Source organism: Eptatretus burgeri, chromosome 12, assembly GCF_056783735.1.
Source record: "Eptatretus burgeri isolate ZD-2024b chromosome 12, Ebu_testis_v1, whole genome shotgun sequence".
NCBI lineage: Eukaryota > Metazoa > Chordata > Myxini > Myxiniformes > Myxinidae > Eptatretus > Eptatretus burgeri.
Genome location: NC_140972.1, coordinates 98,167,452 through 98,186,896, shown reverse-complemented (window position 1 = coordinate 98,186,896; position 19,445 = coordinate 98,167,452). Strand labels below are relative to the sequence as shown.

Below are 19,445 nucleotides of genomic sequence, written 5' to 3'. Positions count from 1 at the left end.
TTACACCACACAGTGCAAGATATCATGGTTTTACACCACACAGTACGAGATATCATGGTTTTACACCACACAGGGCGAGATATCATGGTTTTACACCAAACAGGGCGAGATATCATGGTTTTACACCAAACAGGGCGAGATATCATGGTTTTACACCACACAGGGCGAGATATCATGGTTTTACACCAAACAGGGCGAGATATCATGGTTTTACACCAAACAGGGCGAGATATCATGGTTTTACACCAAACAGGGCGAGATATCATGGTTTTACACCACACAGGGCGAGATATCATGGTTTTACACCAAACAGGGCGAGATATCATGGTTTTACACCAAACAGGGCGAGATATCATGGTTTTACACCACACAGGGCGAGATATCATGGTTTTACACCAAACAGGGCGAGATATCATGGTTTTCCACCACACAGTATGAGATATCATGGTTTTACACCACATAGTATGAGATATCATGGTTTTACACCACACAGGGCGAGATATCATGGTTTAACACCACACAGGGTGAGATATCATGGATCAACACCAATCAGTATGAGATATCATGGATTAACACCACACAAGGCGAGATATCGTGGTTTTACACCACACAGTGTGAGATATCGTGGTTTTACACCACACAGTATGAGATATCGTGGTTTTACACCACACAGTGTGAGATATCGTGGTTTTACACCACACAGTATGAGATATCGTCGTTTTACACCACACAGTATGAGATATCATGGATTAACACCACACAAGGCGAGATATCGTGGTTTTACACCACACAGTGTGAGATATCGTGGTTTTACACCACACAGTATGAGATATCGTGGTTTTACACCACACAGTGTGAGATATCGTGGTTTTACACCACACAGTATGAGATATCGTCGTTTTACACCACACAGTATGAGATATCATGGATTAACACCACACAAGGCGAGATATCGTCGTTTAACACCACACAGTGTGAGATATCATAGTTTAACACCACACAGTATGAGATATCATGGTTTTACACCACACAGTATAAGATATCGTCGTTTTACACCACACAGTATAAGATATCGTCGTTTTACACCACACAGTATGAGATATCATGGTTTTACACCACACAGTATAAGATATCGTCGTTTTACACCACACAGTATAAGATATCGTCGTTTTACACCACACAGTATGAGATATCATGGTTTTACACCACACAGTGTGAGATATCGTGGTTTTACACCACACAGTATGAGATATCATGGTTTTACACCACACAGTATGAGATATCGTGGTTTTACACCACACAGTGTGAGATATCATGGTTTTACACCACACAGTATAAGATATCGTCGTTTTACACCACACAGTATGAGATATCGTGGATTAACACCACACAGTATGAGATATCATGGTTTTACACCACACAGTATAAGATATCGTCGTTTTACACCACACAGTATAAGATATCGTCGTTTTACACCACACAGTATAAGATATCGTCGTTTTACACCACACAGTATAAGATATCGTGGATTAACACCACACAGTGTGAGATATCATAGTTTAACACCACACAGTATGAGATATCATAGTTTAACACCACACAGTGTGAGATATCATAGTTTAACACCACACAGTATGAGATATCATGGTTTTACACCACACAGTATAAGATATCGTCGTTTTACACCACACAGTATGAGATATCATGGTTTTACACCACACAGTATAAGATATCGTCGTTTTACACCACACAGTATAAGATATCGTGGATTAACACCACACAGTGTGAGATATCATGGTTTTACACCACACAGTATAAGATATCGTCGTTTTACACCACACAGTATGAGATATCGTGGATTAACACCACACAGCATAAGATATCGTCGTTTTACACCACACAGGATGAGATATCATGGTTTTACACCACACAGTATGAGATATCATGGTTTTACACCACACAGTATAAGATATCGTCGTTTTACACCACACAGTATGAGATATCGTGGATTAACACCACACAGTATGAGATATCGTGGATTAACACCACACAGTGTGAGATATCGTGGTTTTACACCACACAGTATAAGATATCGTCGTTTTACACCACACAGTATGAGATATCATGGTTTTACACCACACAGTATAAGATATCGTCGTTTTACACCACACAGTATAAGATATCGTGGATTAACACCACACAGTGTGAGATATCATGGTTTTACACCACACAGTATAAGATATCGTCGTTTTACACCACACAGTATGAGATATCGTGGATTAACACCACACAGTATAAGATATCGTCGTTTTACACCACACAGGATGAGATATCATGGTTTTACACCACACAGTATGAGATATCATGGTTTTACACCACACAGTATGAGATATCATGGTTTTACACCACACAGTATAAGATATCGTCGTTTTACACCACACAGTATGAGATATCGTGGATTAACACCACACAGTATGAGATATCGTCGTTTTACACCACACAGTATGAGATATCATGGTTTTACACCACACAGTGTGAGATATCATGGTTTTACACCACACAGTATAAGATATCGTCGTTTTACACCACACAGTATGAGATATCATGGTTTTACACCACACAGTATAAGATATCGTCGTTTTACACCACACAGTATAAGATATCGTGGATTAACACCACACAGTGTGAGATATCGTGGATTAACACCACACAGTATGAGATATCGTGGATTAACACCACACAGTGTGAGATATCGTGGTTTTACACCACACAGTATAAGATATCGTCGTTTTACACCACACAGTATGAGATATCATGGTTTTACACCACACAGTATAAGATATCGTCGTTTTACACCACACAGTATAAGATATCGTGGATTAACACCACACAGTGTGAGATATCATGGTTTTACACCACACAGTATAAGATATCGTCGTTTTACACCACACAGTATGAGATATCGTGGATTAACACCACACAGTATAAGATATCGTCGTTTTACACCACACAGGATGAGATATCATGGTTTTACACCACACAGTATGAGATATCATGGTTTTACACCACACAGTATAAGATATCGTCGTTTTACACCACACAGTATGAGATATCGTGGATTAACACCACACAGTATGAGATATCGTCGTTTTACACCACACAGTATGAGATATCATGGTTTTACACCACACAGTGTGAGATATCATGGTTTTACACCACACAAGGCGAGATATCATAGTTTAACACCACACAGTATGAGATATCATGGTTTTACACCACACAGTATAAGATATCGTGGATTAACACCACACAGTATAAGATATCGTCGTTTTACACCACACAGTATAAGATATCGTGGATTAACACCACACAGTATAAGATATCGTCGTTTTACACCACACAGTATAAGATATCGTGGATTAACACCAGGGTAATTCCAGCGTAACGGACGTAACATTGAGACAACCAGAGTTGGTGTCAAAGCCACCCAATGCTCACCTGTTTGTACATTTATCGTTTTTAAAAGACGAGTCTAATAATATTTTTTTAAAGCATTGCAGTGAAGTCTGATCCAAACAATTTTTAAGCAATATATGTATTTGTGTATTGTAATCAATAAAAAATATTGTGGTAGATAAAAACAGAAAGGAAAAAAAATGAAAACATGAACATGACAAAATCTTCTGATGTTGCGGGTTTTCCCGATGACGCGTTCAGGCCAAATCAAGTTGTTGTCGTCAGTCTCCAGTCTTTGTTTAGATTCACATTCGGTTTCAAAACTGTTTTTGACTCTTCGTGAATTAAAAACTCACTGTAAAACTCCTCTTCCTGCAGAAAGTCAATTAATTTTCCTGACTCATCGCAGAGAGGTAATTCTTCTTACTTGGATCGACGTCGTTATTTATCTATATGGTATTTATATTTACGTTTATTACCTTGCATTATTAACCGAAACTTGAAAAACGTAGAATGAGCGAGGTAAACCACAGCCGAGCTAGAAAAAGTTCAATCCACACTCCAAGTGTCTTCCCTGATCGCCGCGGCTGTTTGTGTGTTTCCCTGCTTTCTTCAGCGATGAGTTTGCGACTTCAGAATATATTTAGAGAGATTAAATTGGTAAGAATACGGTATGAAGAAACAAGAGGTCCACACGAGGAATTCAAAACTCACAGAGGGGCGAACTTTCTCGCTGCAAAAAGTCAACAAAGGCTTTCAGAGGAAGGAAATGCCAATGGCATGGATGGTCGGGGTGTTTCGACTGTTCAGATTAGACTCAAAGCAAGATCGAAAACTTTTTGTGGCTAATTTTTGGACCTTTTTGCGCTTGGATTTTTTGTGCAACATTTGCGGCTTATAAACCAGTGCGGCTTATGTGTGTTTCAATCCCAGATTTTTTTTTAAATTTAGGGGATGCGGCTTATATAACGATGCGCTCAATGGTCCGAATTTTATGGTACTTGCCTTGCCATGAGAAATGCATCTAAAAGAAAAAGTAATATGTAGTGTTGGGAGTTAGAGTGCGGACAGGAACGGATGGAAAACAGCATCCTGGTTGCCATAGCAACCACTTTAGATAACGAACGTATGTCATGACACAGCGTCTCCACAGTCTGTACCTATGTACCAAATATGAAACGTGAAAGTTGAAAACTTTGGGAGTTAGAGTGCGGACAGCAACGGATGGAAAACAGCATCCTGGTTGCCATGGCAACCACTCTAGACGACGAACGTATGTTGTGACACACCGTCTCCACAGTCTGTACCTATGTACCAAATATGAAACGTGAAAGTTGAAAACTTTGGGAGTTAGAGTGCGGACAGGAACGGACGGACAGACAGACAGACGGACGACCGGTATCACGTAATACGCCCCGATATGTATGTATGTATATATATATATATATATATATATATATATATATATATATGTATATATATACAGTATATGTATGTATATATATATATATATATATATATATATATATATATATATATATATATATATATATATATATATATATATATATATAAATATATATATATATATATATATATATCTTCTTCTTCTTTCGGCTTGTTCCCGTTCGGGGTCGCCACAGCGGATCAACCGTCTTGTTGTCCGCATAATGATTTGGCATAGGTTTTTACGCCGGATGCCCTTCCTGACGCAACCCTGGTCGCCTCTTACGACACACAGGGATAATATATATATATATATATATATATATATATATATATATATATATATATATATATATATATATATATATATATATATATATATCGTGTGTATAAAAAATAGTGTGGTAGATAAAAACATTAGAAAGGAAACTAGAGGGGGAGCACTCGTTAGAGTGCAAAACCTCCGCCGCCAATACTGCTGGGTCACTCAAGTGAACCTTATATCTTATTCATTAAATATGATGTCAACAGAGCTGACAGTTATAGTTCTTTTCTCCAACACTTTTTTTGGGGGGGGGGGTTGGAAATCACTTAAAACATGTAAAAATGCAAAAAAAATTCGAAATTTTGTTGAAAAAAAAGTTGCAAAAATTTTTTTTCTCTAACAATTTTTTTTGGGGGTGGGGTTGGAAATCACTGAAAAACATGTAGAAATGCAAAAAAAATTTTTTTCTCTAACAAATTTTTTGGGGGGTGGGGGTTGCAAATCACTTAAAACATGTAGAAATGCAAAAAAAAATTTTCTCGAACTTTTTTTCGGGGGGGTGAGGGGGTGGGGTTGGAAATCACTTAAAACATGTAGAAATGCAAAAAAAAAAAAATTTTCTCGAACAATTTTTTTTGGGGGGGGGGTTGGAAATCACTTAAAACATGTGGATATGCAAAAAAAATAATTTCTCGAACAATTTTTTTTGGGGGGGGGGCGGGGGGGGACCAAGTCCAAAATCTAATGGCATGATCCTTGGACCATACCAACCCCCCCCTCCAAGTTTCGTCGAAATGCGTCGAGGAGTTTTTCCGTAATACAAAAAATTTTACATTTTCACGCACATGCTCACGCTCACGCTCACACAGACACTCACGCTCACGCCGAGGGTATCGCTATAGCTCTGTTCTTCGAACAGGCGAGCGAAAAATTGCATCACTAATGTTGAAATTTTTAAAAGGTTGGCCATATGACAGATCGTTTATTTATTACATATCGTAATTAGTCTCTTTGGCTTTCTGATATTGGTACAAACCCCACTGTGTAGTCTAACAGACATCTAACAGACAGAAAGACTTACCGTTGGAAGACGTTGAGGCAGTTCTTTCAAGATGGCTGCCAAATCATGTGACATCATCCACGGAGTAAATATCGCATGAATTATGAAAATTCAGACCCAAACAAACACCGTCCAACAGAAATCCTTTTGAAAAATACATTTTCAAATTTTATGCTTCATGTCCATTATTACGTGGAATTACCCACCACACAGTGTGAGATATCGTCGATTAACACCACACAGTACGAGATATCATGGATCAACACCGCACAGTGTGAGATATCATGGTTTTACACCACACAGGGCGAGATATCATGGTTTTACATCATACAGTATGAAATATCGTGGATTAACACCACACAGTATGAGATATCGTGAATTAACACCGCACAGTGTGAGATATGATGGTTTTACACCACACAGGGCGAGATATCATGGTTTTACACCACACAGTATGAGATATCGTGGATTAACACCACACAGTATGAGATATCGTGGATTAACACCACATAGTATGATATATCGTGATTTCACACGACATAGGATGAGACATCATGTTTTGAGATCCACACAGTTTCTGATATCATGGTTTACACCACACAGTATGAGATATCGTGGTTTTACACCACACAGTGCGAGATATAACACCACTCATTGTGAGATATCGTGGAGTAACACCACACAGTGTGAGATATCGTGGTTTTACACCACACAGGGCGAGATATCGTGGATTAACACCACACAGTGTGAGATATAACACCACACAGTTTGAGATATCATGGTTTTACACCACACAGTATGAGATATCATGGTTTTACACCACACAGTGTGAGATATCATGGTTTTACACCACACAGTATAAGATATCGTGGTTTTACACCACACAGTTTGAGATATCATGGTTTTACACCACAAAGTGTGAGATATCATGGTTTTACACCACACAGTGTGAGATATCATGGTTTTACACCGCACAGTATGAGACATCATGGTTTTACACCACACAGGGCGAGATATCATGGTTTTACACCACACAGGGCGAGATATAACACCACACAGGACGAGATATCGTGGATTAACACCACATGGTGAGATATAACACCACACAGGGCGAGATATAACACCACACAGTGTGATATATCGTGGTTTTACACCACACAGTGTGAGATATCGTGGTTTTACACCATACAGGGCGAGCTATCATGGTTTTACACCACACAGTATGACATATCGTGGATAACACAACACATTGCGAGATATCGTGGATTAACACCACACAGTATGAGATATCGTGGATTAACACCACACAGTGTGAGATATCGTGGATTAACACCACACAGTATGAGATATCATGGATTAACACCGCACACTGTGAGATATCGTGGTTTTACATCAAACAGGGCGACATATCATGGTTTTACACCACACAGTGTGAGACATCGTGTTTTGAGATCCACACATTTTCTCATATCATGGTTTTACACCACACAGTATAAGATATCGTGGTTTTACACCACACAGTTTGAGATATCATGGTTTTACACCACAAAGTGTGAGATATCATGGTTTTACACCACACAGTGTGAGATATCATGGTTTTACACTGCACAGTATGAGACATCATGGTTTTACACCACACAGGGCGAGATATCATGGTTTTACACCACACAGGGCGAGATATAACACCACACAGGACGAGATATCGTGGATTAACACCACATGGTGAGATATAACACCACACAGGGCGAGATATAACACCACACAGTGTGAGATATCGTGGTTTTACACCATACAGGGCGAGCTATCATGGTTTTACACCACACAGTATGACATATCGTGGATAACACAACACATTGCGAGATATCGTGGATTAACACCACACAGTATGAGATATCGTGGATTAACACCACACAGTGTGAGATATCGTGGATTAACACCACACAGTATGAGACATCGTGTTTTGAGATCCACACATTTTCTCATATCATGGTTTTACACCACACAGTATGAGATATCTTGACTTGACACCACACAGTATGAGATATCGTGGTTTTACACCATACAGTGCGAGATATCGTGTTTTGAGATCCACACAGTTTCTGATATCATGGTTTTACACCACACAGCATGAGATATCGTGGTTTCACACTGCACAGTGTGAGATATCGTGGTTTCACACCACAGTATGAGACATCGTGGTTTCACACCACACAGTATGAGATATCGTGGTTTTACACCACACAGTGTGAGATATCGTGGTTTTTCACCACACAGTACGAGATATCGTGGTTTTACACTACACAGTGTGAGATATAATGATTTTCACCACACAGTACGAGATACCTTGGTTTCACACCACACAGTATGAAACATCATGTTTTGAGATCCACACAGTATCTGATATCATGATTTTGCACCACACAGTACGAGATACCTTGGTTTCACACCACACAGTATGAAACATCATGTTTTGAGATCCACACAGTATCTGATATCGTGGTTTTACACCACACAGTGCGAGATATCGTGGTTTTACACCACACAGTGCGAGATATCGTGGTTTTACACCACACAGTGTGAGATATCGTGGTTTTACACCACACAGTGCGAGATATCGTGGTTTTACACCACACAGTGCGAGATATAATGGTTTTACACCAGACAGTGCGAGATATCGTGGTTTTACACCACACAGTGCGAGATATCGTGGTTTTACACCACACAATGCGAGATATCGTGGTTTTACACCACACAGTATGAGATATCGTAGTTTCACACCACACAGTATGAGATATCGTGGTTTTACACCACACAGTGCGAGATATCGTGGTTTTACACCACACAATGCGAGATATCGTGGTTTTACACCACACAGTATGAGATATCGTAGTTTCACACCACACAGTATGAGATATCGTGGTTTTACACCACACAGTGCGAGATATCGTGGTTTCACACCACACAGTATGAGACATCGTGTTTTGAGATCCACACAGTTTCTGATATCGTGGTTTTCCACCACACAGTATGAGATTTACACCACACAGTTTTACAGCACCGTGAGGGCCACCAAGGGGAAGCTTGCACGCTGCACGGGTCTGCACATGGTATGAGCTTGCATGCATCTGTTCAAGGTGAAGATATACTTCGTATGATATTGATGTCTCTATCTTCTTCCTCTCTACATTTACCCAAAATGATTGATGTCCTGTGTTTCGCATCAACAAGACAGTGTGAGTGAGCTCTGTAAACATTAAGAATTTTTTCTGTTTTTCATGCCTTTTCATTGTAATTTCTGTCCATCCATTGTAAATACATATTCACTGCCCTGCTCGCTTTTGTCCTTTCTTCCATTGGTCCGGCATCATGTTTAAGTTCATTTAGACAGGAAGTTTTGCCCCAATGATTGGCTCTGTGATTAGCCAACAGCCAGTTGGCTGCCAGCTGCCAGTTCAGCTGCCAGTTGTCGAGCACCCATCGGATTGCAGAATTATCTGTAGCTGGTGGCTTCAGGACCGTAGGTCAGGTAAAGGTCTGAGGAGCTTTCTCATGATAAGGCCAAGGGAATGAAAGTCCTAGAATACCGTCCTTATGAAATGAAAAATACATAAATGAAATACTTTTTTTCATTATTCATTATTTCAGAAAAAGTACAAAAATCCACCATTTCTCTGCAAGAAAGGTCTCTTCACAGTTTTATATTTCAGTACAGTGTAAATTCTTAGTATTTATAGATACAACAGTACACATACTGAAATATAAAACATGTGTATCGAACTTTAGCTTGCATTTACAACATTCAAAAATTGAGATCCAGTCTTGTACAGATGTCAGGTTCGACATGAACGTTCAACACTTCTTATAAACGCTTCCTGACTGGCTCCTCAGTGCAGTCATTGCACTGAGGGTAAAATTCATCCAGATTGTCAACTCCTTCCACTTCTACACCACAGAATATGCAGATGGGCTCAAATACACATGCGTAGTAGAGTTTCTCGATATGGTCGCCACAATCATGGTCTTTTATAAATACTGTACCTCCAACCCCTTTGGCAGGGTGATATCATCTGAAAAGGAAGATTGAAAACTGATCAGTGAAGACAAGAACATATGGAGTCCCAAGCACTTGACCAAAGAATGCTTGGCTGAGATGGCACAATCATAGTTTAGAAGAACCTGATATACATGATTCTACATCACTCAAATCTAGTGTTTTAACAATAGTTCACTGAACATACCAAACAGGAGACCACATGTGTATTCCACATCTGCAAGAATTTCTTGGAGTTGCGTTTTCTTCGCTGGCTGCAACTTTTTCTTGGCAAACACCAGTCTCCACTTCTCACATTCACTGCGCATTGGACCATAATATCGGAGACATGTTGGACTGATGGACTAAATTTGTTAGGCAGCGCCTTTCTGGATGCCTTTGAATGGACTTGTTGACTTGGTCGTTTCTGAAGAGAAAGAAGGAAATCTCATTTGTGTTGAATTGTGAGATCCCCTGAGATTGATCACTCTCATCAACAGTTTTTAAATCACACAAAGGAGAACTTTGTATTGAAATATTTATCAAATCTTTTCAATGGGAATCCTCCAAATGTTTTATTTTTAAGGAAAATGTATACTGCATAACTCTTGTGTTGCAGTCCCGTACACATCTTGGAATGGCCGATAGTGTCCGTCCCCAGCTGGCACAGGGAATGGCAGACTGTGAACGTCTTTGCTACGTTCATCTCTAAGTGGTCTGAAATTGATCAGCTTCATATAAGATGTCACATTCAATATGTATATACCTCCTGCAATAAAACCCAAAGCAATTCACTCATGCAGTGAAAAGCAAACATTAGAAGTGCAAGGACAAGCAAAGACATCCATGCACCGGTACACTACTTTGACTATAGCGTGCAGACAGAAAGCCACCCAGACCAACACCATCATACCAGCTTTATTTTGATACTATAACACTGAAATAGAACAGAAATGGTATCAAACTATAAATTGTAACTAATGGAGAGAAAATATTGGGTAGAGATGAAGGATAGAATGGCAAATTACCTGCATATGGTACAGTCACCTTTCCCACACTTTCTCACTTGGAATGTGTAATGACCTTGTACACAACAATGCTCCAGAAAGGTCTTCAGTTTTGTACAATTCTTTGTTCCTTTGGCAGTCAAATTATCACGCTGAAATAAATAGGGTAAATTTAAAACTGAAACCTGAAATACACAATACTTCCAAGTTTAATATTATATACTGATAGGAACCCTGCTCATCAGACAAACCAACAACATTCCATACCTGTAACTTATCATCCAGTTCCAAGCAGTTCTTCCAAAAATCATCTATCTCGGTTTCAGTGGCAGGATTCAAAGTTTGGAAAGGTTCTTCCTTGAGGGCCAATCGTAACATCTGACCCTTCAGGAGATCTATAGGGAAGGCTCGAGATTCACTCAATTCTCTTTTCTGATCTTCAGAAGGCAATTTCTCCCTCATCTCCTTCAAACGACCTGCACCGGCTGAAATTAAACATAAAGGACTTGTGGTCAAGTTTGTCAAGACATGTATGCAAAGGTATCAGAAGTATCCTATAAAATTGTGACTTGTAGTACGTAGTAACTTGGCCACATGTCTTTCTTTCATAGTATCTAAAATCGAGAATTCCTTCCACACACCTACTGATCTCTCAAAGTCATCTGACATCTTGCGGCGCATGAGACCAACTCCCTGAAGTCCAGTGTTCACCAAACTCATAATCCTTTCAACTGGATTGGCCCAAGAGTTGCTTGGCGCTGTGCGTAGGGCGATCAGAACATCCAAGTTGAGCTCCATGAACAGTGCTATCATGGACAATTTCACAGACATGTATGTACACCTGTGGTCTGGCCCACCATCTGTATACAGCAACAGTACTGGAGACGGAGCTATTAAAAAAGAAAGATCAAAATGGAATTTTAAAGTACGATATTTGCAATTGCCACAGACCAAATGTGATAGGCCTACTTGTACTATTCCCTTCTGCAATTTTAAAGATAATTTTGTTGGTCCATCATGTTCAGGAATTCAAACATACCTGCTTCTATTGCCTTGAGAAGTTCAGCTATTTCGGTTGCATGACGGAGCGCTGACGAAGCCTGGAACACAGAGTTTTAAAACCCAATGTGGACATTGCCCCGGTAGAAGCTGCTGGTGATTGCCATTGGGATATTGATCTGAAAAAATACACATTTTATGCATCCCTCTTGAGCAAGTTCAACTGCATCAAGACATGATTTATTCAAAGTAGACTTTAACTTTTTAATATGCCTGTTAAAATCTAGCTGACTGACTCCCAAGAGGTCCAAACAATACAAGTATTGAATGATGTTGGGATTTTGTAACTTTTTATCAACTGAACTTGCTCAACTTGCAGAAGTAGGCTATAGTTCCTATACTTACCACAAAATTCACAGAAGGGGTGATGGTGCATTTGCTAAAGTCATGGTCACAAACTGCCATAATCTCATTGGGGCCCACAATCACTTGCTTTCCTCACTCCGCTGCTGCAAGAGGGTAGGATGGCTCACCCACTTTTACTTTCTTTTTGTCATCAGCACTGATCAGAGTTGCAATGTCACGATGGAGTATTGCCATCTCCCTCATGTACCTCCAAGCAGCTGCACAATAATGGGCATCGACATGATTTACCCGGATCTGCAAAAACAACCACTTTTAATTTCAGAAGCTATTTAAATATAGTTTAAAAAAGTACCAAACAACTAGTGCAAAATAATCATACTGACCTGTCGCTTTTGCACCACCATCTTGATGTTCATCTTTGCCTTGTAGTATTTGGCAGTATTTGCCCTGGGGTTCAAGGGTTGAAACTGGTACCTGAGCCATTTTACTGATGGGATCTTGGTACCGTCGGGTACTCTCTCTTTTACACGGCGGAGAAGGTCATTCATGGAGACTGCTTTTGCCAAGTATAGTTGTTGACCGTGTCGACGTTCTTGGCATGCCACTCCTATGTCTTCTGCCAAGTATCTTTCTGTAGCTTCGAAAAAGGTTTTGAAAGTGTCTGGTTGTTTCTCAGGTGCTTGGTGTCTCAAATTTACCATTATCCCCGAGTCTTCAGACAACATCGCAAAGCGAAACCTTTCGTCAATTTCTTTTTCATTTAGGTTTGAAGGGGCAGAGTTATCCCCAGTCAGTTTTTTGAATATTGCACGAAGTGCCACAGGGTCGGCCACAAATCCAAATGCCCTCTGAAAGTTACGTTTCGTGATCTGTCTTTCATAGACAGGAGCATCAACCTCGATCTTCTTGATTACCTTTGTACAGTCATCAATAGCATTGATATCACTTTCACCATCTCTGCCTTTCCAAAGGAAATGAAGACGAGCCTTGTTGCCTCCAGTGTGATGGGCATAGTGATAACATTTCACCCCCTGGCCAAGTTTCAAGCCTGAAGCTTTGAGTTCTTCTATAATTTCAAAAACCCGACGTCTGTCACAAGTAGGCAGCATCTCCCGGATTGAAAAAGGAGCATACGGGTCCACCTGCTCCAGCTGTTTCTCAACTTCTACCAAGGAATGGTGCAGCTTGCCTTTGTTGATTGGCAGGATCGTGGTTTGCGTTCGGACTTCAACTTCTGATATTGGGGTGTCCCTGCTCTTTTTGTTCTTAACACTGCTGGCCCTCAAGCTCACACAATACTGTTCGACAACATCAACCATGTCCAAAATACGAAGCTTCACCTCTGCCCAAGGTATCTCATTAAGATATACCTGGCTCTCAATAGCCTCCCTCACTGAAATAGCATGCTTTTCTAGGTTCTTCTCAGTCAAATTGCCAAGTGTCCTCTTGCGATGCTTTGACTTTTCCGGAACATTGAACCCGCTGAACCTTTTTTTGAAGGTTTCAGATACCATTTTCACTCTACGTATATCAAGTTCCAGCTTGGAATACTGGCCATCTATGTAGTATAGCATGTCACACAATTTTGTCACAAATGAGTTGGCACCACTACTGCAATTATTAGGAAAGACACACTTATTTTCCGAGAAGTACTGTAGAACTTCATTTCTCAAGCGCTGTGGTTGGGTTTTTGGCTCGACGATCACAGTTGGAACATCAGAACCCACGGAGTTTCTGGCAGCAGCCATGAGAACACTGAAAACATTTGGTCTCCCAATGTCAGTTGGAATAGGAATACATGTTGCAGATTGACAGTTTTTATCATGTTCAATGCATATTGTCACGAATCTCATTCCAAAGCTTTCAACCACACCAACTATATCAGTATCCAAGTCCCCCTTTATGTTCTCTGCCATGGAAAGACTTGTCCCAGCCACAGCATCCTTGAAAGTGTAGTTTCGACACTTCATTGATGCCAACTTAAACTAGTAGTGCTTTCCTTGTAGAACGTCTTGGTAAAGTTGTCCGTATGTGTATGATGTGTAGAGATCAATTAGAAAAAAAATCGCCATGGTTCGAGGATTTCATTCCCCTCAAGAAAGCGAACTGCCACTTGAGATCTTGAGACAGCCATGGTGCACCAGGTCAGTCAATAGGCCTCAGATGCCGACTAGTTCATTCCTGGAATGAAAGATTTTTGTTTGAGAATCTTGAAATCAAAAACTATTTAATAAATTGAAGCAAATCTTTTTCAAAAATGATGGACTGGATTTTCAATATTCAATTCAAAGTTCAAGGGGAACCCTGCTATGCAGAGGCTAAAATTCTCAGCATGTGTGTCGTTGCCTAGCAACGCCTAGTACGATCCCGCCAGAAAGACTGCGCATGCGCACAACATGTTCAGACAGACGTGACTGCTCAAAACAATGGACTGGACTGGCATATAGGACAAAATCGTGCAGGTATTGGGGAGGGTATGGCATGTAGGACTACGGACGGTCTGTTGACATGCATTCCAGAAGAACATTGAAGAAACACAACGCCAGCTCAGTGGTTCATTCGATCATGACCGACCAGCAGCAGTTCATTCATCATGAGGCTGTAAAATGCTATGCACATTCGCTGAGAAATCGGAGAAAACATCTTCAAATATATCATGTAATCTTGGTCATCCATTCAAACACAACAAACAGTGGAATCGATCATTTATTAATTGATATGATATGTTATTTCGTTAAAAAATGCATGTTCTTGTACTAAATTCTCACCTTTTTGACTCCTATTTTTCTCGATTCGAGAAGAAAATTGACACCGCCATGGTGGAAAGCCGAGATGTAACGAACGTCACAGGTGGGCTGTGATCGGTCGATCACTTCGGAACTTCAAACTTCGTACATATTCGGAATTTCTCGGCTTGGCGCCAAGAAGGGGATAGACTATGGTTAACAAAAACACCGTTTTTGGTGATTTCTATGAAGAATGATGATCAACTCGAGTCAAGGGTTTATTTTTTTTGCAAATAATGAAATTTTTTGAAATAAAGAAAATTATTGCGGCAGCTTTTAAAGCATGCGGGCGGTGGACGGTATTCTAGGACTTTCATTCCCTTGGCCTAATGCCAAACTCTGCATCCATGACAATATCATGGTTGTAGACTGTAACAGTAAGAAAATGAGTCATAATGCTCTGTTCATCAAATGGTATATCCTTGGGAGAAAATCAGGACCAAAGTGAAGTCTGCTCTGTCATCACGAGTGCCCCCCATCATTTTCATTCAAAGGCTGGAGCTGCTTGCTGCAAGTCCCTTTACTTCACCATTGTCTGATCCAGGATCACCCGGGCTATATTGCCTCAGTCTCGCACTCGAGGTTTTGTGTCAGGTGGTTTGCCAGGGACTGGGTAGTTTACATGGACTAGGTGGTTTACCGATAACGACAGTTCACAGGGACCAGGTTGTTCACCGGAGACTGGGGGTTTGCAGGGACCGTGCAATTTACCGTTTCTAGCATTTTTGGGGGACCCAACAGTTTACTGATTTAGGAAGTTATCAGGGGACCGAGCGGTTTACGGGGACTGAGTGTTTTACCGATCTGGGTGGTTCATGGTGATCGGGCACTTTATGGGGACCGATTGTTTTCCCCGATTTTGGCTGTTTATGGGGACCGGGCGGTTTGTGGGAAAATGGCAGTTTACATATTCGGGTGGTTCATGGGGGTGTATCGGTTTGTGGAGGCTGGGAGTTGTGCAGTGTCTCGGTGGTGCATGGGCCAGGTGGTTCGTTTAGCAGGGTCAGGTTGTTTACGAGGCAGGACAAAGTGGTTTGCTGGGGTTGGGTGGTTCGCTGGTTGAACGGATCACAGAAGAGCCAAATTGAGGTTGGAATCTGGGTTTAAAGAAAAGACTGGCTGGGGTTTCTGCTGGGATCAGGAGTAGAGCTGGACTCATTGCAGCATGTGGGGCAATGCGTCGATCGGTCCACTTTCATGAGCCTTTTTTTGTATACATTGTATAAGAGCTAATACACAGCACATATAACAAGGGGAGCAGGAGACAAGTGGGGTGGGAGAGGGGAGCACAAAACAGTGGGGAACAGAAACATGAGATCTGTGGAAGGGAAACGGATGGGGCGGGGTAAATGGGAAAACAATATGGACACTATCGGGACTTTCAGGAAGGAAAGCAGGCATTTGAAGGAGGTGGGTGTGAGGTGGATTAATAGGGGGAGAAAAGATCATGGTTTTGATGGGGGAAGATAAGAGACGGTGGTGAACAGCTGTTTTGAAGACCTGGAGGGAGCAGTGGGATTGAAGAGAGTCTGGGAGTTTGTTCCAGATGTGGGAAGAAATAGGAATGAAAGAGTGAAGGTGCGCAGTAATTCTTGATTTTGGTAGTTTCACCAGAAGGGGCTTCCTGGGTGACCCTGAACGCCCTGCAGAAATATGGGGGTGGGGAAGGAGACAGATCACAGACAGAGCATGGGGAAAAGGGGGGGGGGTGGTGAGGCTGGAGAGGAGACAGTCGAAGACAGAAAGACCACCGACCTGCCTGTGGTGAGAGAGTGAGAGTCCCAAAGATTCAGGGTTGCGGGAGATACCAATGATCCTAAATGACTTGGTTTCCACAGCGTGAAGCCGAGCTTGGTGTGAGATGGGAGCACCACCCCAGAGGGGAAAGCAGTACTCCATCAGACTGCGGATGAAAGCTTTGTATGTGGTCAGGAGCTCAGGTGTGCCATTGAAGGACTTTGCACGATGGAAGATGCCCATTAGGCGATTGGCTTTGGAGGCCAGCTTGGAAATGTGACATTTGACATTCAATCTATTACGGACATGACTCGAATTGTGCCATGCAATTTCTGCTCCGCCTTTCTGCCAAACAGAGATACATTCCACGTTATGTACACTTGGGGCATCCAACGCACGAGATCCAGCCCCATAGGCACTTATCGATCAGTCGTCCCCGAACCAAAGCTCATGGGGTGCCGTGGTATTGGATAATGGCAGGCAGCAGAAGTTAGACAATTCAGCTGGATTTCTTATCCTGCACAACAACAAATTGCTATTAAGTCTGGTGTTGGCTTAGTGGTTAGGGTGGCTGGCTTGGGATCCTAAGGTCCTGAGTTCAACCCTTGTTGGCTGCTGAATTAACACCAGGTGGGCTGACTCAGCATGTCATCCTCTTGAGGTAAGCGAAATGAGTACCAGTGTATTGGTAGAGTGGCACAACATCAGTGGTACAGCCGTGCTCCAATAAATGATAGCTACCCGGCAGCGAAGCTGCCATATGCAAGAACAGAACAAGTTACTGTTTCTTTTCATGAGGTTATCCAACCTTACATGAATTTACAGAGAAAAACTCCAAATAATTAAAATTTCTCAACTTTTTCACCAGAGAAATGAAAGAACAAATTTGAATTCATTAATTATACTACAATTGCTCCAAATTAATAAACTACAATTGGCATTCCCATCTGACCATGCAGCATATGGTGGGATCTCAGGTTCAAATCCCTGACACAGTTGTCTTGATGAGTCTACCGTTCCACAATGTACTTTTCATTCATGTGAAAGCACAAAGATTTCTTTTAAGTATTAATGTCCTTCTCCTACATCTAAAAAACAGTACAGGTAAGCTCCTTCCTGAGCCTTCATCAACCTAATGAAAGAAAATCGTCTGTGCCTTCCAGCACCTGGATTGCCAAGTTTCGTTCGCTGTGCTTCTCTCCCATAACAATGCAAAGGGCTCGAATTTGAAACTCAACAATATCTCAGTTTCTCAGGCCCTAATTTTTCAATCACTTGCACATGCCTTCACTCTCTACTTTACATTATTTGAAAATCAGCAGTAATTGTGAGCCATGACCAACTATTATTTGACATGTGAATCATTTTCTGGGAATAGCTTTCCATCGTCCAGCAAGGCTTTCTACATTCATTACATTACACAGAGACACGACGTCACAGCATACATACACATGTATATATATATATATATATATATATATATATATATATATATATATATATCTGCAAAAGTAGGTATACAGTAAGGACTGTACTTTAATTAATTACTGTATACCTACTTTTGCAGCCCCCTGTATATACATATATATATATATATATATATATATATATATATATATATATATATATATATATATATATATATATATATATATATATATATATATATACATACACACATATATTGTTGCAGTTCTTGGAACCGCGTGCATACAACAGATAGGTGTCCCAAGACAGTTATTCCATGATTATACGTGTAGATAGTCCCTTTCATTTTGTCTCGCGGGACAACTGGGGCGTGCGTTGCGATAATCTCCAAGCTGGGTTTGCTTACATCATTTTCTTCTTCATTTCATCCCTACTCTTCTTTTTGTCTGATTATTCCTGAGGTAAATCAGCCACGTGTGCCTTCGCTGTGAGGTGGGCCCTCATGGAGGCCAGCACGTGCGGCGCCGCTGTGAGGAAACGACGGAGCAGAGCTCTCGTTCCCAAGCGAGCCCTAAACCCGTGTGCAGCGAGTCATATAGTGCACTTTACAGTGCGGGATTATCGACTCGACCTTCCGATTATCTGGGGAGGATTGCCGGTTGCATTAAAAAGGCATACGAATGAATACCTCTTAAGAGGCTGCACAAATGGTGTTTTTCACAACACAGGAAACACAGCCAGCACGATGCCCACGCTACACGAAATGCGGACGGAGGCCGATAAAGGCGACTCCATGCCACGTTGGGCGGGATGCGAGTGTGCGAGGTAAAAGCGGTGCGTTCCTTTTCAACCAAATATCGGTGTT

General features: G+C 41.1%; 1 protein-coding gene across 1 annotated transcript; it reads right to left on the bottom strand.

Moving 5' to 3' along the window:
• Positions 1-8,552: 8,552 nt before the first annotated feature.
• Positions 8,553-14,953, bottom strand: LOC147016213 (uncharacterized). Its single transcript, XM_085849036.1, has 8 exons — positions 13,013-14,953; positions 12,669-12,923; positions 12,304-12,442; positions 11,906-12,022; positions 11,532-11,749; positions 11,286-11,416; positions 10,466-10,684; positions 8,553-10,294 (listed from the first exon to the last, which is right to left on the bottom strand). The coding sequence occupies exons 1-2, from the start codon at positions 14,597-14,599 to the stop codon at positions 12,762-12,764; spliced, it is 1,749 nt and encodes a 582-aa protein (XP_085705162.1). The 5' UTR covers positions 14,600-14,953; the 3' UTR covers positions 8,553-10,294; positions 10,466-10,684; positions 11,286-11,416; positions 11,532-11,749; positions 11,906-12,022; positions 12,304-12,442; positions 12,669-12,761.
• Positions 14,954-19,445: the final 4,492 nt, after the last annotated feature.

Bases quoted from the DNA above. Each gene is read 5' to 3' on its own strand.
- LOC147016213 (XM_085849036.1), bottom strand. From the start codon at position 14,599: ATGAAGTGTCGAAACTACACTTTCAAGGATGCTGTGGCTGGGACAAGT. The intron at 12,924-13,012 runs GTCAGTATGATT...TTGTTTTTGCAG, and splicing joins TGGTGGTGCAAAAGCGACAG to ATCCGGGTAAATCATGTCGA.